The sequence below is a fragment of the Pongo abelii genome, chromosome 3 (genome assembly GCF_028885655.2).
Source record: "Pongo abelii isolate AG06213 chromosome 3, NHGRI_mPonAbe1-v2.0_pri, whole genome shotgun sequence".
Taxonomy (NCBI): Eukaryota; Metazoa; Chordata; class Mammalia; order Primates; family Hominidae; genus Pongo; species Pongo abelii.
In genome coordinates this window covers 191065533-191088168 of record NC_071988.2, presented here as the reverse complement: position 1 = coordinate 191088168, position 22636 = coordinate 191065533, and the positions used below count along the sequence as shown (strand labels likewise).

Genomic DNA, 22636 nt, shown 5'->3' with positions numbered 1-22636 from the left:
TGAATGCCAGGAACCTCTAGTTAGCCATCTTGCTGACATCACTCTTATGTAACTTCCCTTCCTTGTCAAATGCTGTTTTTCATATTTATCCCTGCCAATAGAAGTAAATCCATTTCTTTACCTTTAACTCGGAATAGTAAGTAATATTTCATTGTATGAATTAATTAGTTTTGTTCCTTCTTCTACTAATGACAAAGTAGGCTTTCCTCAAATTTTTTATCCTTTTATACGTATTTAAACTTCTGTAGGGCCTGGTTCTTAATTTTTTTTGTGCCATATGCCTTTTTGACCTTCTAGTAAATCTTCTGGATCCCTTCTCAAAATAATGTTCATGGAGGCATAAAATACATAAAACATTATTTTTAAGTAATTATCAAAGTATTAAAAACAAATTTATAATACAAATGCCAATAAATTACAACATCTATTGGTAACTCTAACAACTGCCATAATTTTGAAGTAATGCTGAATTTAGATGGATTTTAAGATATTTCAATATTTGTAATATAATTTTTACTAGGACAGCCCCAGGTATTTTATACTGTTGTGTTTTGTTGCCTACATTCATAATTGAAGGAAATTCTAAATTTCAGCTAGGGGGTAATGTTTTTTCCATCCAAGTTCACAAATTTTAACCATCTGTGGAATTTTGTTAGGTGTGTACACATTTTGTAATTGAAATTTTACTTTAGTTTCCAACTACACTAAAATAATAGCTGAAATTTATTGAGCTCTTACTATGTGCCAGGTACCATGTCAAAATTATCATCCCATATAATCTTCACAGCAGCACAAAGAGAGGGGTGCTATTTTAATCTCCATTTTCCAACTAAGGAAACTGAGGCTTGGGGAAGTAAAGTAACTTGCTTATGGGTCACACATGATCAGAAGAGCTAGGATTCAAATCCTGGTTGGCCAACTCCAACACTCAAGTTCCTCACCACCATAATATAGAAGTTGTGTTTCTATAATTTAAAGGGGTCAAACTAAATTTACGTGATGATACAGGAGGTTCTAGCTACTGAGCAAGCCAAGGGGATTGTCATGTTATGCATGTTCATAAAAGGGAAAATCAAGGACAAATTCAGCATTAAAATATATAATGAATCTTGTAAACTACATAGCAAGTCATGGGGTATAGAAGACAATGTGAAATACACAATTCTAGTCTAATTCAAATGTATCCTCAAAGCTCCATTATATTGCTTATGTAAAAGATAAAATATTTTTACCTTATGGAGGCTGTGAATTACATAAATGACCAGCTTTCTCTTTCCCGTAGTAGGAAAGCCTAGGCCCAAATATGTTGTCCGTCTGTTGTAACTATGTAGATATTAACGCTATATGTGTATATGAATATGGGGGTATGTGTGTAATCTCATTCCTTGTTCCATTTATACTTATTTTCTTCCTTTTCCCCCTCACTTTTAATTTATATCATCTTGCTGTATTTTATGTATCCTTGTACGTCATGGCACTGGTATGTATTTACATGCACACCTACAGTACACTGCTGTGGCAGGCAGAATTCTAAGATGGCCCCCAGTGTCCCCATCTTCTGGTGTACATGCACCTTCTTTCAGTTATCCAATCAAATGGCAATTTAGCTGCTGCTTTGAAGGGATTTGCAGATGTAATTAAGGTTCCCAAAGTCAGGTGACTTTAAGAAAGGGAGATTATCTGGATGGGCCTGACGTAATTTAAAAGGGACTGGGCCTTTGACAAAGAGAAAGTGTGAGAGGGATCTGAGGTGAAGGAGATTCTCACCGCTAACCTGAAGATGGTGCGAGCTGAGAACAGCTCCTGGCTGAGGGACTAAATGAGACGTCTCTTCTACAATGGCACAGAGCTATCACAACCACTTGAATTTTGAAGAGGATCTTGAGCTCCAGATGAGAATACAGTCCAGCTGATACAATGATTTTAGCTTAAGATCCTGAACAGAGAACCCAGCTACATCCTGCCCGAACTTGATTTACAGAACTGTGAGTAATAAATGAGTGATGCCGAAGCCTCAAACATCACTCAAAGTTTATGCTAATTGTTATGGCAGCAGCAATAGAAAACTAAAACTGAATATTTTGCTTCACAAAACTGCAACTATTATTTGTCAAATATTTATTGATGTTAAATCCACATTACACCAGCACAACAATCCAAAGTAGTATGATAGTACTTTTTTTATAAATACAATATAAAGGTGGCAAAATAATGCTAGTTAATCCCAAACCCAGCAAATCAGCAAAAAAAAGGTCACATTCAGAAAAATTTGGCAAGTAAGACATAAGTCATAATTCCACAATAGAGATAGGTCCATGAGAGACTGTGTATGATATCTTAAATTCCATATTTATTAGCAATGCATATAAGTGTGGTCAAAGAAACTTGAACCACACTGCATAGAAACATCTGCCACCCGGTGCTCAAGCCTATTAATCACTTAAACCTTGGTTGGTTGGTGTTCTTACAAAGAAGTAGAAAGCTGTACATGTGAAACAGTAATATGAAATATATGGGGTGGTACACAGATACAAAATTATTTTAAAAAATACTACGTATGAATTGAGTAACTGAGCTAAGAGAGGCCACTTATTATAAATAATGAAAGATACATGTGTTTTGCATAAGGAATACAGTGTTTTCTTTTCATAGCAAAGTACCATTAAAGCCTCATGTTTTATACTACTACGTCAAATTATTTTTTCTCCTTTTTAAAATTTATCGGTTCCGACTTAAAACCATCAAGTCTGGTCAGAATCAACCCAGTCTAGCTGATGCAAAATCATATGCATTCAAAAAGCAGTCTTTACCGAGATGCCTTTACAAACCTTGGAATCCAGCACCTTCTTAAGGCAAAGTTTCATGGCAGCAGGGAAGTGAACTAATAATTTTCATTTACCACATCTTGGTGCCTTTGAAAAAATACTTTATGGCACAAACCTGTTTTTGTCTCTCCTTATGTCTCCACTTCCTTCAAGTAGACTAGATCCTACAGGCAATTTCTCATTTATGCCACCATGCAGTCTCAATCCATTTTCAACTTGCTCTACATACCTAAAATCTTCCACTACTACACAAACTTCAGACACACTGCAATCTCCACAGCATGTGTGCTCCACACTTCCAGCTGGCCCTAGGTTCCTTGACTTGTGAATGGCAGTGTTTTTTTCACCCATGTTTGAAGAAAACCAAAGAAAAGCCTGGCCTTTGCTACCTCTCCTGCGCCTTCTACTTTTATCTAAATGAACACACTATAATTGTGCTGGTTGCGTTTTCCTTCATTCTCCTCCCTACTCCTTCCAAACCCCTGATTCCTCCAAATACTATATATGCCTCGGTCATTTGGGTGGTTTGGATGCTTTTTGTGGAATGAACTGTAATATATTTCTGCTTTATTCAGAGCACTTTATATTACTTATATTTAAATTAGCCTTTTAATATGGTTTGTAAATAACTTTCCTTCCAAGGTAGCATGAAAACACAACACATAAAGAAAAAAAAAAGTTAAGAACTAAGGTATTAACCTTGTTAGAAAACTCTTTTGATATTAATAACATTTAAGGCAAGTAGTTCCTTCCTTATGATTTAATATAAAAACATTTGCAAAGACAAGGCATTTACTTGGATTTCTTTGTCATTTCTTCTTCTTTCATCCTTACATATTGCACTTGGTTCACTGTATCTGTCTGAATACACTGTGCTTCAGAATCATTGTAGTACTGTTTGTGGTACAACTCCCTCATTAAACATTTCACACTATCAGGCTACACAGCACCTATATCTTGTGTTTAAAGGCACTTATAGATAATACAAATTGTATTTACCTGTGAACAATTGATTTCCTTTAGTATTTTGGCATTTTGATCACTTTAATCACAGCAATTCCAAAGTTTTAAATTGGACAGTAAATGTGAATTTTCTGTGCAATGTGTATATTTGTATTAGCATTATCTACTTAAACTAAGTTTGGTATATCAAGTAAGAAAAATATTATTTTGGTGTTTTTTTTATTTCTTATCGTCAAAGGTATGTTTCTGCCTTTTACATAACGTGACAAAGGAATATGTTGGTCAAGGCAATGGCCGTTTCAGTGTTTCAGCTTTAGCAAGAATGCTGGATTACAGGTCCTCACTTTCTACCAAGGCAGTATTCAGTGTCAGGTGAGATGGGTTGGCTTCAGGTTGGAACGCTGCTTTGATGTCTAGTCCCTGGTCCGAAAGTGCTGCATAGCGACTGGCTGAGGGCCGTACTTTTTTTGGCTTGGTGCTCTGTGACTGCTGATGCCACTGGGCTACAAAGAAAAAGAGTAAATTAAGATTTTTAATCAAGATATACTTGGAAAGCCTTTAGATATTTCAAATAAATACAGAATGTCTAGATAGACGCAAGGCACATACTCTGTGAAAACTGAACACATCCATGGTAGAAACATGGAAAATGTAGGAACACTTTTGCATTTTACTCACATGTTGCAGATTTACTGTCTATACAGGGTAATGGGAATAAAGCAGCTAGATTACAAAGGTCAATGTAGTTTATCTTTTTTTTTTTTTTTTAAGTAAACACTGCAGCACAGGGAATCCTTTGGAATAGCTGATAAGCTTCCTAATTCTCATCCTCCCTCTCCTTTTAAAAAATATTTTCTCTAAAATAATTATAGCACTTAGAAATTCTGCTGGATGTGGCTGCTTTAACACTAATCAACTGAAAGGAATCGTACAGTAGGGACGGTTGAGGCCACACATTTCTTGATTCTTGATGACCCTCACATAGTTATTTCAAGAAGAGGCAAAATCTGAAATAAATTCTTAAGTTTTTTCTAGTGTTTTTTTATGTCAATGGATCACATAATGCTGATTGTACTAGACTGTAAATTCAATAGGAATAATTTTCTTTAAATTTGGGATGCATGTACACAAATATACAAACACAAGTCTACTGCTGGCTGCTTAAGATATATTAATGAGAAAAGCACTAAGCCACAAAAGTACGCATTCCAGGATCAATGGAACACACGTTTAGAGTGCATTAGGACACTGCGATAGAATATAGGAAGAAATGTTAAAAGGCAGTCATTTGCAGAACACAGTAACAAGAACATGTGAAAAACATGGTTATGCCTTTGCCTACTGTTAACTCCTAAGGATGCTTGAGTAAGGAAGCCACAACTAACTAGCCAATGTAAGAGAAATCAACATGCATATTTTGCTAATAATTCAAAGTTCCTGAATGATACTTGGGTATTTGTTCTCCTGGTGTGGTTCACTATTAATGTCGAGAAACTATAAATAGAAAGAGAGAGAGCAATATGAATTTTTTTGACAAATAAAACACAATAGTTGTTTATAAGATTATAAAGAGTAATGTGATTTGCTGTCCAGATGTCTAATTTTTCATAATTTAATGAGTAAATGCAATGAAATGAGATGAAGTGGCACTCACTGTAAACGTCCAGCCTGGCAGTACAGGACACAATCCCTGCTTCATTCTTGGCTGACACAGTATACCACCCAGCATCTTCTTTTGTGGCTCCCTGAATGAGCAGGCAGATGTAGCCATGGTTGTCCTGGTGCATGCTGGAGAAAAGGATAAAGTCATTAGGGTTCTAAATTTTTTAAAAGTGGCTTTGGACATGAAGCATCATTTTTAATTAGATCATTAGAAACAGAATTGTGCAAGTAGCTGATAATAGGGTCATACTTATTCTGTAGAGATTACTAGCCCCATTAAAGTTAATGGGAGAAAGAACAGACGTCAAGAGTTGAATACATCTGTGTACTTAATTCCTAGTTGAGGATCTGCCTTTACAAAAACCACTGAATAGTCTTTTATCACTAAAGCAAATGAATTCATCTTTTCTTTTAGATAGAATGATAAACACTTTTAAGAAATCACCATTAGATCAAATACCCATAGCTTCCTTCTAAAAGCTTAACCCTACATTGGGTAAAGCATGGTTTTTGTCTTTGATTGATTTCATCAAAAATCAAAACATCTATGTGGCTTTTACGCATAGATTTCCATGCTATATAAAATGTATCTTTTGATACATCATTAGGACTGTACAGTTATGGATCAGGTTCTCATTGTGCAGTCTTACCTCACTCGGTCAGTGCTGTGAGTGAGTGATTCATTTTCTTTCTTCCAAAATATCTGAGGTGGTGGCACTCCCAATACACGACATTCCAGCCGCACTGGGTACCCATCAGCAACTCCTGTGTTTTGGAGCTTCTCAATAAACACAGGGGGTTTGTGTGCTTCTTTAGCTAAGAAAACATGAGATGAATTCTCTATTAATGATATACAAAAGGAGCACTAGAAAGAATTCAGAAGGCTTTTGGAATATTGCTTGAATAGATCTTTTATGATACCATTTTTTACTCCAGGTGGTAAGTTGCTAGTCCCCTCTCCAAATTATTCTTTTACCAAGCAAAGGTCTGTATACTTCATTCCGCTCATTTATTTCCTCAATTAATTCAAGTCCGATAGGCTCACACTGTCCACTGGCCATCTGCTTCACAGAATGCCTGTCTGACAGGCTGCGGGAGACTCCGAAGTCATTGCTAGCATCTGTGATGGCTTCACTACTAATTATGTTACCGATCATTCCCAGCCTCAACCAACTACTGCCACCTAGTGGTGCTGAGGACAAGTATTTCTACGAATTTGACCACTTAGATTCCCTCACTGCCATTTGCCATGTTTGCCATGAATATTCTGAATATTTGTAACTCTTAAGTGAGACATGCCATAGAATTTAAAGGGGGCAATTTAAAGGGGAGGCATCTTTATCTAAATTTGGCAGCTTTAAATAGTTACCTGTAAACTAGGAATGTATATCCTATAAATTACAAATTCCACTTTGTATTTCTTTGAAGGAGGTTATAAAAAAGCTTTATTATAACCTTGAAGGAAGGAACCCATTAAAAAAAAAAAGACAACTTTAGTACTTATTCTGAAAAATTCAGGACTGACTGTTAATAACACTCTGAATAATACCATCCAATGGGAAATTGTTTTCTTGGATCAGTTGTAGTGGTGGTGGAAACTACTTCAGAGAATGAATAAGGTTTACTTATTTTCTTTTGAACTACCAACAATGAATCTGAGAATGCATTCTTTTTCCACCACTACTCCCTCATCTGGAGTGACAGATATATCATAGCAAAGCAGCTAGGAAAGAGCTCAAAGAGGATGAAAATTCTGCCTGAATTTTTCAAATGCTTAATACTCTCCAACACCATGAGTTAGTTAGAAGGTTGGATTTTTATTGAATTTTACATGGTTGCCCACACTAGGCTATTCTGGGAGAAGTGGGGACAGAAGTTCACTTTGTATTCTTTCTGGGGCTCCAGTTTTACAAAGAGCATAAAATGTATAAAACAAGTCTTAATGTCGTAGCAACTCATCAGTAAGAATAACATCTACCACTTTGGAGCATTGCTATGCAGGCAGGGTACTAGTTATGCAGAGCTTCATACACATTTTTATGATTTCATCCTTAGGAAAACACTGTGAGGCATTATATTCCCATTTTATATATGGAGAAACTAAGTCGCAGAGATAGCTATTTGCCAAATGTCACCCAACTACTAAAATAGACAAGAGCCGGGACTGGAGTAGATCTGACCCCAAAGACTTTGCTTCCAGTTACTGTACATCACCATCTTCTGCAGGAGTGCTAACTGACACATACTGAGATATCTATATGATCAAAAGGCATATTTAACAGCAGAAAAATGAAGTTTTAGTTTGAGGTTAGAGGAATGAAATCAATTGTAGCATGTAAGAATAGAGAGTACTTTGTACAAAACTTGAAAGCATGGCTAACCTGTAGCACCACGGTCCACCTATTTACCACATTTTTATGTGAAAACTTCTTGGTGCCATTATCAGAATCATAATCCAAGAGTTTTGTCAAGACCTCCTGGGTTTTATTCTCATTGCTACTCTATTTCTTGAAAGAGCTCAGTGACTTAGTATGTTTAGAAGAGCACTAGGAGTCAACAGATTGTGTTAAATCCAATCATCAGCTTACTAAGTGGGACCGTGGAAAAGTCAGAGATTTGCTCTGATTATCTCATAAGGCTGATGTGAGGGCCAACTGATACATAACGTACATGAAGCATTTTGCATAAAGAGGTAGAAGAAATAAATGTTTTGTTATGTTCTTTCTTAAAAGAGATCAGGTAATCAGAATCTTTACTTACACCTAACTCTTAAGGATGGTATAAAAACCTTTCCATAAATGTGTTTTCCTTTTAGGCTTCTCAAAGCATAAGACTTCATGTAACAGCACTTTTACAGAATTTACCTACACAATAATCAGTGAAAAAGCAAATCTGACTGTAGTTTGACAATGACTATGACTTTGAGGGTAGATGACAATGTTGTTTTAAAAACCAGGTGTGTGTGTGTGTGTGTGTGTGTGTATATATATAACATTGTATATAAGCAAATTCTTTGGTTCTTGGAGTCCATACTGCTGTTACTATTTCTCTATGTAACACTGGGGGCCACTGTACACACAGGAGGTCGAATGACCCAAAAGAGCTAATAAAATCTTTTTCTCTCTTTGCAGGTTAGTGGGAGAAATGAAAGATTTCTGTTTCTGTTTTGCTAGGCCTTATAACCATGTCCTCATTGGCTATTTTGATGATACCATCTATTTTTTCAATACTTTGATTTATTTTCCATATTGGTTAGTAATGTAGAGTTAGTTTACATTTGTAAGTCTGACGTTCATTCTGTCAGAGAGCAAGGATTCACAGATGAGCCTACCAGCAACCACAAGCTCCAGGCTGAATGAGTTCTGTCCTGCTCGGCTGGTGGCTATACATGTGTAGATGCCGGCATCACGTGACATGACTGGCTCTATGATCAGAGAGTGCACCCCGTTCTCACGCACCAGCATCTTGTGAGCACTGTCAGGGCGTACGGGCTTTCCATCTAGTTGCCAGCTTAGATCTGGGGTTGGTAACCCACTGACCTAAATCATAAAAGAAATACATGTAAATTTTTGTATTAAAACAGAGTGAAATCACTGGTAGCTAAGAAGTCTGAATAAATTCCTCCTTCAGTAGTACAAGGATGGCTTTTTTTTTTTTTTTTTTTTTTTTTTTTTGACAGAGTTTCACTCTTGTTGCCCAGGCTGGAGTGCAATGGCACAATCTCAGCTCACTGCAACCTCCGCCTCCCGGGTTCAAGCGATTCAGCCTCCTGAGTAGCTGGGATTACAGGTGCCTGCCACTATGCCAGCCCTAATTTTTGGTATTTTCAGTAGAGATGGGGTTTCACCATGTTGGCCAGGCTGGTCTTGAACTCCTGACCTCAGGTGATCCGCCTGCCTCAGCCTCCCAAAGTGCTGGGATTACAAGAATGAGCCACCGCACCAGGCCAAGAGATGGCTTTTAGTATCAGCTCATGTTACTCTTTTGCTTAAAACTTTTCAGTGGCTTCCTGAGCACTCTAAACAATTCTTACAGAGCAACCGAGAGATGACCGAGATGGGATTTAAAAAATTGCTGTCATCGTCTTACCTTGCCCAGGGCTATAGAGATTAATGGGATGATGTCAGCACCAGGCTCTGGGCTTCTTTGAAAAAAGATGTCCAACAATAATAACAAATACTCAGCTGGCATTTATATATAGTACTGTAAAGCTTCTCATCAAGGAGTAGCCATAGTTATGGGGAATGCATTCGTCAGCACATAGGGCTGCTATTATTATTTTATAATCCTTGAAACTGAATAACAAGAACAATACGAAATTATCCGGAAAGCCATCTCAACAAATTACCATCACAATGGAAACATCATAAAATCTTGAGACCTTGACAGTTGTGTTGACCAGAGATCAGATAAAAGCACATTTAATTGCTAATAACCTGTTGTGCCGCAAAGGGTCAGGATGGTCGCCATCTGCCAGCTTTTTAGTTTTGCCCTTGATTTTGAATGGAAGAAATGCACTGTTAAGGAAGGCCTTTTTACCCCCTACCCCCAACTTCACCAGTAGGAAGTTATATACAAAAAGATGTCACTTAGACTGTAAAACAGTTCTTTTGAAGAACTAGCTTTGCCAGCATCAGCCAGAGGACTCACAAATTCCATTCCTGCTACGTGATACTCACTGATATTACCTGCAAGATGCCTCCCACCACACATGTAGCAAAGGGCTACAGCATTTAAAGTAAACGTAAAATGACTGGTTAAAAGGATGAAGAGGTTTTGGAAACAAACAGCAGTAGTTAGGCAGCTTGGCTTCTGAGACGCTCAGGCTCTGTGTTCTCCTATCTGTCCACTTGCTGTCCCCAGCTCTCCATGTACACCGCTTGACCTGTTTGGAGGTCATCAGAAGTGGTGTGGAGGAAGAGGGAGTGGACACCTTTGGTTGGGCTCCTTGTTGTTCCCACATCTAGAAACAAAGCGGCACTGCTTGTTCCTGCTTTACCAGGTTAGATCCTAGATAAGCCATCTACAGACTGAAGCCACAGTATGTTTAGTAGGAGAGATGCCCAAAGCACGTGTACTCTCAAACCACGTGATTCACAATGACCCTACCCAGTGGATAGTTATTCATGCTAGGGCAAAGAGAATGCCCCTTGTACCTTTTTTCTAACCCCAGTTCTCCTGGCTAAGTAAAGACAGCATGATCTCAGGAGCTGAAGGTCACCACCAGCAGGTCACAATGTAACTAGATCTGTACTCTCAGCACACATGGAAATAGTGATGCTTGTTGCTATGGGAGTGGAATTAGTTATTTTCCCGAAAATTTAGTACCAGTTAAGGATAATCAGTGTCTAGGAATGTTCCTCAGGGGCTAAAAGGGGAGGGGGCTTTTTGGAGGAAAAGCAAGCTGCTGCTTTAGTGTTTGGCTTATCTTCAGGATTTTTCCCCTTTCAAAGCTTAAATACACTGACTTTTTTTTTTTCCTGATCTATCTGTACATGTGGCAAGATTTTTCACTTTTTTTTTTTAAGACAGTCTTGCTCCTTGCCCAGGCTGGAGTGCAGTGGGCACAATCTCAGCTCACTGCAACCTCCGCCTCCTGGGTTCAAACAATTCTCTTGCCTCAGCCTCCTGGGTAGCTGGGATTACAGGTGCCTGCCACCATGCCTGGCTGATTTTTTTTTGTATTTTAGTAGGGACGGGGTTTCACCATGTTGGCCAGGCTGGTCTCGGATTCCTGACCCCAGGTGATCCACCTGCCTCAGCCTCCCAAAGTTTTAGGATTACAGGCGTAACCCACATGCCTGGCCGATTTTTCACATTTTCTTTATCCAGGTCAGATCATCATAGTGAAATCAATAAGCAGTTTACTTTTTGCTTGCAATATTCTTTTAATGGCAGGCGTTTTAAGGACAGTTATGTGCCAGTCCAGTGAAAGACAGTACTATTATTTCTCTCTTAAATATGATTAAAAATAGAGATAACCAGTATGGTAAATGTGTATATACCCATCATTTAGTCACTCTTATTTTTTATATTTTAAAATAAATCCCAGATTTTATATACCATTACCCCCATATAGCTCAGTATGCATTTCTAAAAACGAGACTTTTCCATAATCACAATTCCATTTTACATGTAAAATTAATAATTCTTTGGTATAATCTAATAATCTATTTAAAATAAAATTTCCCTGGTTAACTCAAAACATTATTTTACAAGTGGTCTGTATGAATTTTTTTAAGTATTTTTAATTGATAAAAATTGTATATAATTATGCACATTATTTTGAAATATGTATGTGCTGTGTAATACCTAAATTGAGCTGATTAACGTATGTATGACTTCACATGCTTTTTTGTGGTAAGAACACTTAAAACCTACTCTTAGCAATTTTCAAGTATACAGTACATTGTTATTAACTATAGTCACCATGTTGTACAACGGATCTCTTGAACTTATTCCTCCTGTCTGAAATTTTATATGCTTTGACTAACATTTCCCCAACTTTCCCTCTCCCTGTCTAGCCCCTAGTAATCACCATTCTACTCTCTACTATGAGTGAGTTCAACTTTTTTAGATTGCACATATAAGTAAGATCCTGTAGTATTTATCTTTCTGTGCCTGGCCTATTTCACTTAACATTATGTCCTCCAGGTTCATCCATGTTGTCACAATGACAGGATTATAATTTTCCACTGTATGTGTATGTATGTGTTTGTGTGTGTGTGTATATATATATATATGTGTGTGTATATATATGTGTATATATGTGTATATATATGTGTGTATATATATATATGTGTATATATATGTGTGTATATATATATATCTCACATTTTCTTTATTCATTCATCTGTTGACACTTAGGCTGATCTCATATCCTGGCTATTATGAATAGTGCTGCAATGAACATGGGAATGCAGATATTGCTACTGATTTCATTTTTTTTTTTTTTTTTTTGGGAGATGGGGAGTCTTGTTGTGCTGCCCAGGTTGGAATGCAGTGATGCAACCTCTGCCTCCCAGGTTCAAGTGATTCCCCTGCCTCAGCCCCCTGAGTAGCTGGGACTACAGATGCATGCCACCACAACTGGCTAATTTTTGTATTTTTAGTAGAGATGGGGTTTCACCTTGTTGGTCAGGCTGGTCTCAAACTCCTGACCTCAAGTTATCCACCTGCCTCAGCCTCCCAAAGTGCTGGGATTACAGGCGTGCGCCACCATGCCCGGCCTCTGATTTCATTTTCCTCGGATATATAAGCACTAGTAGAATTAACTGGATCATATGGGTAGCTGTACTGTATAATTCTTAATTATAGACCAAAAATGAAGTAAATACACACTCATATATATATATATATATATATATATATATATACAGACTGAAACACAATTTGTGTATTTATACTGTAAAAAATAATGATCCTGAGAAATAAAATATTTTTGTTATATTTATTCTTTTTATACATTTCTACAATCCCAGATTTACTTTCTGAAGAAACAATGCCCAAATCCTCTAAGCAGCCTATATTTGTGTTCTGATATTCCATACAGAACCAGCAGAGGGAGCCCAAATAACTTTTTAAAACCTTATCCATATTTAAGAGTTAAACTAAATTTAAGATCAGTAAATAGGGGGCAAAAAAGAAATCAAACAAAAAATTTTAGAGCAGTGTTTCTTAAATATTTTTTCCCTAAACTCCTTTGAGAAATGGATGAAAGTTATCTTACACACATAATTTTGTAGGTAATTTCAGAGTTCAAACACCTAATGAAGCCTGCCTACCCAAGGACCTTGGGTTAAAAAGCCTTGCTGTAGGCCGGGTGCGGTGGCTCATGCCTGTAATCCCAGCACTTTGGAAGGCCAAGGCGGGCGGATCACGAGGTCAGGAGTTTGAGACTAGCCTGGCCAACATGGTGAAACCCCGTCTGTACTAAAGATACAAAAAATTAGCTGGGCGTGGTGGTGCGTGCCTGTAATTCCAGCTACTCAGGAGGGTGAGGCAGGAGAATCACTTGAACCCAGGAGGTGGAGGCTGCAGTGAGCCGAGATCACACCACTGCACTCCAGCCTGGGCAACAGAGGGAGACTCCATCTCAAAAAAAAAAAAAAAAGACCCAAAAAACCAAAAAGCCCTGCTGCAAAATAGATGAAAGAAAGATGTCACTCTAACTTATCTTAGAATTAGAAAATGGGGGCGGGGCACCGTGGCTCACACCTGTAATCCCAGCACTTTGGGAGGCCGAGGTGGGCGGATCATGAGGTCAGGAGTTTGAGACCAGCCTGACCAACATGGTTAAACCCCGTCTCTACTAAAAATACAAAAATTAGCTGGGCCTGGTGGCACGTGCCTGTAATCCCAGCTACTCAGGAGGCTGAGGCAGGAGACCCAGGAGGCGGAGGTTGCAGCGAGCCGAGATTGCACCACTGCACTCCAGCCTAGGTGACAGAGTGAGACTCCGTCTGAAAAAAAAAAAAAAAAAAGAATTAGAAAATGGGAGGAATAAAAGTCAAAGTAGATATATGGATACAAAATTTGTATGAAAAAAGAATGAAGACATGGTAGATTTATCATATTTATTATTTCAACATTTAAAGGGATAAATAAAACCTCCTGATGACTTTCTAGAGTAATGTCATGTAGGGTTCTGAGTAAAGAACATATTTAATTTAGATTTAAAGTAAAGAATCATAGTAAACAATATATAAATATCTGACATATTTCACTTTTTCCCCCCCTTAAGCTAGAATCATTTCATTTTTTGAGACAGGGTCTTGCTCTGTCACCCAGACTGGAATTCAGTGGCTCGATCATAGCTCACATAGCTTCAGCTCCTAGGCTCAAACAGTCCTTCCAACTCAGCCTCTCAAGTAGATGGGACTATAGGCTCATGCCACCACGCCTGGCTAAGTTTTGTATTTTTGGTAGAGATGGGTTTCTCCATATTACCCAGGCTGGTCTTGAACCCTGGGATCGAGCGATCTGCCCAGCTTTGGCCTTTAAAGTGCTGGGATTATAGGTGTGAGCCACTGTGCCCAGCTCTCATTTTATACTTTATGTAATTTCCCCAAAAGGAACTATAGAGAAATGGCAAGTGAGGGAGAAGTGAGGCAATAGGATATGCAAGCAATAACAAAATCTTACTTTGCAGTCCATTCTGCAGAGTTTTCCTTCTTGAACAGTCAGATCTCCAGGAGCCTGCAAGAAGTGAGGTCTGAAGAATCGCTCCTGAATTGGTTCATTTTCGTCTCCACTGTCCCTTGATCTAGAACGAGGCCTTGAAACAAGAAAGATGACAGATAGAAATATAGACAGTAGTTATTTCCAGACGTTTAGTCATCTGTTTTCTTAAAATACATGGGGTAATAATATGATTTCCTTATCTGATCCCTACAGCTAAGATTTACACATTAAAAAATCAGAAAAGCAGAATCTTGTTTAATTTGGAAGTTTACTATAAATTTAATTGTCTGCCAATTGCAGGCTACTATAAATCATAAAGGGGAAATGGAAAAAAATGGGGTATTATATATTAACATATTTTTCCTAAATATTTTTAAAGCTTTATGAAAGGTAGCATTATTGCTCATTTATTCCCAAATCTTTTTCAACAGAAGTTACTAGAACTTTCCACTGTGATTTTTAAATTTGTAGGAAATTAAAAGTTCTGATGATCCTATAAAAATTCAATATATTTTTAATTAAAATTTCTTTTCATATTAAACAGGAAAACAAATTACATTTTTAGGCAAGTTTTCTTTTGCATTAGTTATCCATATGCCTAGGGGCATTATTTTTTGCTTTAAAAAATGAGATTGTACAAATCTCCCAGATTCTGTGCATCTCTGTCACTTTTAAAGGTTGCCAGAGAAATCTTTAAGAGGAATACAGTTGAAAGTAATTGCAGGGAAGACTTAAAAGATGTTGAATACAAATTCTGTCAGTAGTGACTAGAAGGTAAGTTTAAAAACACTTAACTAGGAAAAGCAAGAGTGGAACAAATGAAAGAAGCATACTAGGCTAATAATTATTAGCTTTTTAATACAGTTTACCCTTCTCCAAGTATAGATCTAATTAATGAGAAAAAAGCTTTCCAGGACCCACTGATATAAGGAAAGGCTTAAATGTGTTGCAGACAACAAGAAAAGCAAAGAGAATAACGCAAGACAATGGACTTAATACTGTATATGCTATGTTTATACCCAAAGATACAGGCTAGCATCCTGTGAATACTGTATATGCTATGTTTATACGCAAAGATACTGTGAATACTGTATATGCTATGTTTATACCCAAAGATACAGGCTAGCATCCTGTGAATACTGTATATGCTATGTTTATACGCAAAGATACAGGCTAGCATCCTGTGAATACTGTATATGCTATGTTTATACGCAAAGATACAGGCTAGCATCCTGTGAATACTGTATATGCTATGTTTATACGCAAAGATACAGGCTAGCATCCTGTGAATACTGTATATGCTATGTTTATACGCAAAGATACAGGCTAGCATCCTGTGAATACTGTATATGCTATGTTTATACGCAAAGATACAGGCTAGCATCCTGTGAACAGGTATTGCCATGATGAAATTAGAATTAAATCTGCACATGCTCTGGTGCCAGAACTGTCTTCCAAATGTTGAACAAAAGTCTGTGTGGATCCAGTCACACAAGGAGGTATAGACACACCACTTGTTTGATGTTTAGTCAGTTTTCCTGCGTACTCTCTCTGAGCTAACTATGTATTCTCTTCACTAAAGGAGTTTGCACCTATGGCCTGTAATTTAGAGTCAGGACTATTTGAGGATATTCTGTCTATAAAATATCTAAACAGGCCAAGTTGACAGGATGGTTGACTTACTGAATTTTTTTTAAGTGCAAATTTATTACTAAGAAGTAGTATCCTTTCTCTGTCTCTGCCTACCATTGTTCCATCAGTGTGTCCTTGCATAGACTCAGAACTACTAGGAATGGAAAGCATCTCTATTGCTAGCAGATATCTGAGTATTTAAAACGTGACAGATCTTACCTACAAGATTTGTAGTCTAATGGTCTTATGTTTTGAACTAAGTGGCTGAAAAATGAACATTAATACATGAGCTGATTTTAAGAAACCTAGTGGTAATAGCTTTTAATGGTCAACTCACACAGCTGTTGGTTAGAGAAGTTTGGTTTCCAACATTTGTGTACCATTTAGTAGTACTGTCATATGCCATTTAAAAGTGCTGAGTCTTGATTTATTTGTCTATAAAATATGTATATTTAACAAACTCATAGTATATCTGAATGGGCTTAGCACACATTAGCGAATGTTTGTTCCCATTCCCATTCTGCATCGCAAAGGAGCATAATAATCAAGGAGCCACACATTTCAGGTTTGTATTCATATTCTGTCTTCCAATTATGTTTACTTTTGTGGTTATATGATGATTCTAATAGTACTAAATTTATAGTAATAAATAAAATAATAGTAACACTTCTGGGAAGGAACATGTTAAATACCTTCTGACATGAGGATGGCCTGAGGGAGACCGGGGACTTCGACCTCTTTGGTTGACAGCCTGTACCATTAGCCGTCCAGTACAACTGATGCGGCCCTGTAGAAATATCAGGAAATAAATGATTTGCTATTTAAAACTATTAACCACTAAGCACTATCATGCCTACTGTCCTATTCTCTATAAGACATTATTTCATAACAAATTCAGTATGCCATTTGAGTAATGACTAACCCTTTTCAGAAAAACACTTTCCCTGTGAGTTAAGTGCCTCAGTAAAACTATTTTTACTTGAAGAACTTGAAGGTGATAAGGTCTTTTTTTGGAACTCTTAAATAAGCTTTACTGTTTTATCTAGGATGGTATTTAAAATGACAACCCTTGATTAATTGTAACCTGCAAAGGTCTCCGTAACACATGATGTTGAATTGTAAAATATGGCAGGAGGACATCAGTCTCTTGTGAAGATTCCATTTTCATGGTCATCTACCAGCTGTAGCCAATTCTGAAATCAAACCTAGATGATTTCAGTTTTCTCTTTTTAGTAATATATTAATTATAGTAATATGCTAATATATAGTATATAGTAATATACTAATTAAATGTTAGTGGCTGGCCAGGCGCAATGGCTCATGCCTGTAATCCCAGCACTTTGGGAGGCTGAGGCGGGTGGATCATGAGGTCAGGAGTTCGAGACCAGCCTGGCCAATATGGTGAAACCCCGTCTCTACTAAAAAAATACAAAAATTAGCTGGGCATGGTGGCACACACCTATATAGTCCCAGCTACTTGGGAGGCTGAGGCAGAAGAATCGATTGAACCCGGGAGGCGGAGGTTGCAGTGAGCTGAGATGGTGGCACTGCACTCCAGCCTGGGCGACAGAGCAAGACTCTGTCTCAAAAAAAAAAAAAAAAAGTTAGTGGCATCCCTTCCCCAAACCATATATTAAAATGAGCGTGATAAAATGAGTGTTATGTAAGAAGTATGAGTGCGATGATAAGGAGAGCTTCATGACTAAATGAAGCCATGTTCTCATGAAATGAACATATTTGAGATTTAAAAACCAGAAGCAGTTAAATACCTAAAATATGTGGGTCATATGATAAGGGCCTATGTAATTAAAAAAACCTATATTTTTATCTCTTAAATTTGTCAATTGAAATTTTGATGGGGTGGTGGGGTCGGGGAGATAGCCAGAAGTTGTTTAATGGATACAAAATTACAGCTACATAGGAGGAAAAAGTTTTAGTGTTTCACAGCACTATAGGATAACAATAATTTATTGTGTATTTTCATATACCTGGAAGGGTGGATTTTGAGTATTTCCAACACAAATGATAAATGAGGTGACAGATATGCTAATTACCATGATTTGAACATTACACATTGTATACATGCTTTGAAATATCACACTGTACCTCATAAATATGTATAAGCATTGTGTCAATTAAACATAATAAAAGCAAAAAAAGAGTTTGATAAATGCTGTCATATGTGAACAGACAAGTAATACTCAGGGCACCCAGATGACATGGGTAAGCCCACACATTGTTACTTTGGTTTTTGTTTCAGCTCCTTCTCTTAATTTTTTTTTTTCACTGTTACCAGCAGAGTAGCAAAAAAGATGATTTTTCTCCTTCACTTTCTCAGAAGAATGAGAAGATGTGCTTCTAAATGTTGATGACTGCCAAAGGTAACAGCAAGAGAGGAAAAACAAGAAGCAGATGTACCATCAATGATTAGACTTACTGAATTCTAGCTCAGAGTTGATGAGAAGCCCTCATGCACTTACACTCAGAATAAAATTCTTCCATTGGCTCTCATTTTCATTGCAAGCTGCCTATAGAGACAGGTAACAGAAGCTGCAGTGTTCTGTGTGTTTTGAAGAACTGCTTTCCAACTGTGAGCAGACTGGAGTGGGGGTCAGGGTGAGGGCACCAGTGGAGGGAATGCAGAGAAAAATCCCATAGCAAGATTCAGTGAAGGGCAGGACTCTAACTGGGGGGGCTCTCTAGGTCTCCTAAAACCTGGACTTCTTTAGGGCTATAACCACCCAGAAAAGGCAAAGACACATAGGAATGTAATACAGACAGGAGAAGAATGAGGAATTACCAAAGAGAGGTCATCACAAAGAAACAAACATAACTAGTTTTATACCACTACATATATGACTCCCTCTGGCATTCACGGTGTTTGCTGTTGAGGTCACAGTTAAAACACTGTGTTTCCTGAAAATTTCCAAGGAGACATGAAGTCTAACATTATGAAGGAGAATTATTTCTAGCTCAGATTAACTGTATCTGAAGCACAGGCCACTTGATACAGATTCTTATGCTAAACTCTTGGCAAACATTTGGGATTCCCTAAACTAGCCTGAAATCTAAAAATTAATTTCATCCAACTTCTCCAGATCTGTACTTGCTATAGAAAATCTAGATATAACTTGCTTAGAAGACCCCCATCATGAACTATCCAACTGATGCATCATACAAGATAACAAATGAACACATAAAATTAATGATTCTTTTTGGAGGTTGAGGACAAGGAAAGTGTGTGTATTGTTTTACACAAATAGCTTCAATTGTCCTGATGTGGGATATGGCTTCCTTATTATGTGCTTTGCGGCTTCCATGATGAAATGCTTATAATTTGGATATACCCTTCCTTGTGTGAAGCCCAGAAGATCCACGGTAAGTTAAAATGAACTAATCATTTATGTGGTTAGAAAAAGATATAATGTAAGTTAAATTCAGACTTAACCTTGAATTTGGACAAGGAGGTATGGGTTGTTACAAACAGTCAAACAAACCCACCTCACTAACCTGGATTTGAGTGTTGACTTTTCCTAAAACTTTGAGCAAATCACTGAATTTGTTCAAGCCTTTGTTTCTTCTTCTGTACAAATAGGGATGCTACGTATATCTCTCACAAGGATGTTTTAAGGGTTAAATGATGTAACCTAAATGCTCTTATAAATATCAAATGGTATGTGACATCATAAATCATCATTGTTAAGTTCCTCTAGCTGGTGTGTTATCATGGGTCTAAGACATTGTGCATGGACATGCATCAAGATGGTTTCTAGGAGCCCCAGCAGCTTGGCGGACCCCAGCAAGAATTTCCATGTGAATATACTTTACGTGAGGTATATGCTTACCTCCTTTTAAAATTCCTTCATATTTAACCAATATCTCCCCTGCCACTTAGTGCTCTTAGTCCTGGAATGAGCCTTAAATACCTTCGTATGGCATTCAGTAGCTCTGGAATCAGTCTAAGTTTGTAAACCAGTTCTGCTGTCCCTGACAGGTGAGTGACTTTAGGCAGGGAGCTTAATCTTTCTAAGTTTCCTTCTCTGTAAAACAAGGCCATATAGTTAATACCTAATGGGTTCTTATGAAGATTAAAGTCATTAATACTTGTAAAGCACCTGGCAGCACTGTGTTTTGCATGAAGCCAATGCTCAAAATGTTAAATTATTGTAGCAGTCACTATGGATATAATTATAATAACCAGTTTTGAGGCATCCTTTAGAATTGTTTATGTAATGGAATTTTATTTTTCTTGGTATTAGAATGTAATTTACTCCAAAGGAAAAACAAAATACCTTTGGCATAGGAGGCAGACTATGTGGGAAGCAGATTAACCTTTTTTAACTTCTGCTGGTGCTTGAAAGGTGCTAAGCACAATCATACTGAAATGTACTTGTTAGTGTGATGGCTGCATTTGATGTGGAGGAGGAAATATGCCCTATTCAGCTCTAAACAGATCCTTGATATGCTTAGCCTGCCTCTTCCTCCCCTCTCAAAAAAAAAAAAAAAAAAGTAAACAGGTTGGCATACTACTCTGGAAAGGTCACACATTTCTACACTGTTTTCAGGGTTTTTGCTGCTACTGCTTAGACCTATATATACAAATATTGCCACAGAATATTTCCTTAACTTCCCAAATTTAAGAAAAAGGAATAGTTACCATTTGTAATCTCTCTATTCTGATACCAACCTTCACTTCTGAACATGAAAGGTGAAGGTGTGGTCTTCAGGAGGCAGAATTATTAGTTTGATTTATATAGTGTTATTGGCTAAATATATTACTAACCAATACATAACCAGGAGCATTTAGAGAGCATCCAAACTAAGAAGTTGTATAACTTTGTCGTTTTTGTTTGGGGGAAAAAAAAACCCAGAGTTCAGTGAAGCTTTTTTGAAAAGATGCCTTCCATGTGCATAATAGAAAGTTCAGGTTTTTAAGTCTGAACATACTATTTTTGACAAAGGTCATACAGAATTAGCAATAAGTGATTTTAATAATAATATGCCTATTAACTCTGGTAATCATAGTAGGCTCTGATGCACATTAATGCTGCTGCATTTGCTTTTATTAATTTTCTCATTTCTATCTGCTTTACCATTAACATAAGAATAAGGGAAGGGAATGTTTAAAGTGAAGCTTGAAATGAGCCAGGAAACCTTATAATGCTAAAACAAAACACAAGCAACAAACTAACATTTTATATTTAACTCAGTTGTGTGTTACTTTTCTATTCCAAACAAATCCACAGAGTTTAAAGCTTATATTACAAATAAGTTTGAATTCTTAAAGTGATTCTGTATTAAACATCCAGCTTGTAAAGATTATTTCATACCTTGTGCAAGGCCAATTATTTATGTAATATGGAAATAACATTTATATTTCATAGTTTATGAAATTTAACTTGTGGCACACAGGTCTTCATAAAAGCTTGCCACTTGTATACATAATGCAGTTTGAGGAAACATCAGACTGCAAAATAGCCATTCCAAAATCCAAGTGCAATACAAAGTAACTTAGCAACACAACAAAACAAAGTAAAACATTCGTGTTTAGATGTAGTTGTTCTTAAAGATAGGATTAGAGTCTAAAATAAACTGTATTTGTGATCCTCATTTTGGCATTCTCTTTGGTGTAAACTGCACAATCACTCATTATTTTGCTAAACTATGTGATTACTTTGGTCTCTTATGAATTGCTTGAGCTACACACATCGAGTGTGATACACAGCCCAGTATATGTTTAGAGCTGTGTGTTCTATCCCAAGTAGAATTTGGATGCAGTCAACAATATCTAACGTTTTTCTTATTCCCAAAAGATCAACCCAGGTGGAAAAATATCATATTCTATAAAATATTCTGCTGAACTTTAAGATTTTCCTCCCTCCTTGGTTCTCACCCTTCTCTTGGCTGCTTTCTGTAATTATTTTCCACTGCTCAGGAGAGCTCTACCGTCTGTGTTTCATTACTGAACTAATTTTTCCACTCTAGTCTTCCTCTTTTCCTTGGTCATTTCATATCATCTGGGCTACAGTGTACTAGAAAACATACATGTATTCTCCCTTTCAAACCCAAATACTTTTTTTTTCTAAACCCAAATAACTTTAAAATTTCAAAATTTAAGGTAACTAAAGGGCATTAAGGAAGTAAGGAGTCAACTTCAGTTTTCTGTCAACTATACTTTATGCTTTTGGGATTACTATATCTTGAAAGATTTAGCTATTTTGAATTTTTTTTCACCGCCTTTTATGATATGACTATTTAAACTCATGTCTTAATTCATAAATTATAAGAAAAAAGTTTTAATATACGGTAATAGATGTTGTAAAGTTGAGATTCTAACAGCGTTAAACATTTCCAGAATGGCATCCTTACAG

At 37.1% G+C, this 22636-nt stretch overlaps 2 protein-coding genes across 12 annotated transcripts in view; one reads left to right on the top strand and one right to left on the bottom strand.

Moving 5' to 3' along the window:
* Positions 1 to 22636, top strand: part of CBR4 (carbonyl reductase 4) — a 126052-nt gene that overhangs the window by 87817 nt on the left and 15599 nt on the right. The window contains exon 6 of one of the 5 annotated variants that reach the window (XM_054554699.2): positions 18565 to 20805. The exons of 3 other annotated variants lie outside the window; for them this stretch is intronic. In XM_054554699.2, coding sequence (XP_054410674.1) covers positions 18565 to 18569 — 5 coding nt within the window. In that variant the 3' untranslated portion in view covers positions 18570 to 20805. Of the gene's footprint in view, positions 1 to 1847; positions 1987 to 18564; positions 20806 to 22636 lie in introns of those variants that run through there. One more of the 5 variants, XM_054554695.2, reaches the window with a different exon arrangement.
* The window catches only part of PALLD (palladin, cytoskeletal associated protein), a 339690-nt gene continuing 319157 nt past the window's right edge, over positions 2104 to 22636 (bottom strand). For all 7 annotated transcript variants that reach the window (XM_054554689.1, XM_054554684.1, XM_054554686.1 and 4 more), the window contains 6 exons: positions 16958 to 17052; positions 14595 to 14727; positions 8782 to 8989; positions 6101 to 6266; positions 5443 to 5576; positions 2104 to 4291 (listed from right to left, as the gene is read on the bottom strand). In XM_054554689.1, the coding sequence (XP_054410664.1) occupies positions 4119 to 4291; positions 5443 to 5576; positions 6101 to 6266; positions 8782 to 8989; positions 14595 to 14727; positions 16958 to 17052 (909 nt within the window). In that variant the 3' untranslated portion in view covers positions 2104 to 4118. The remainder of the gene's footprint in view (positions 4292 to 5442; positions 5577 to 6100; positions 6267 to 8781; positions 8990 to 14594; positions 14728 to 16957; positions 17053 to 22636) is intronic.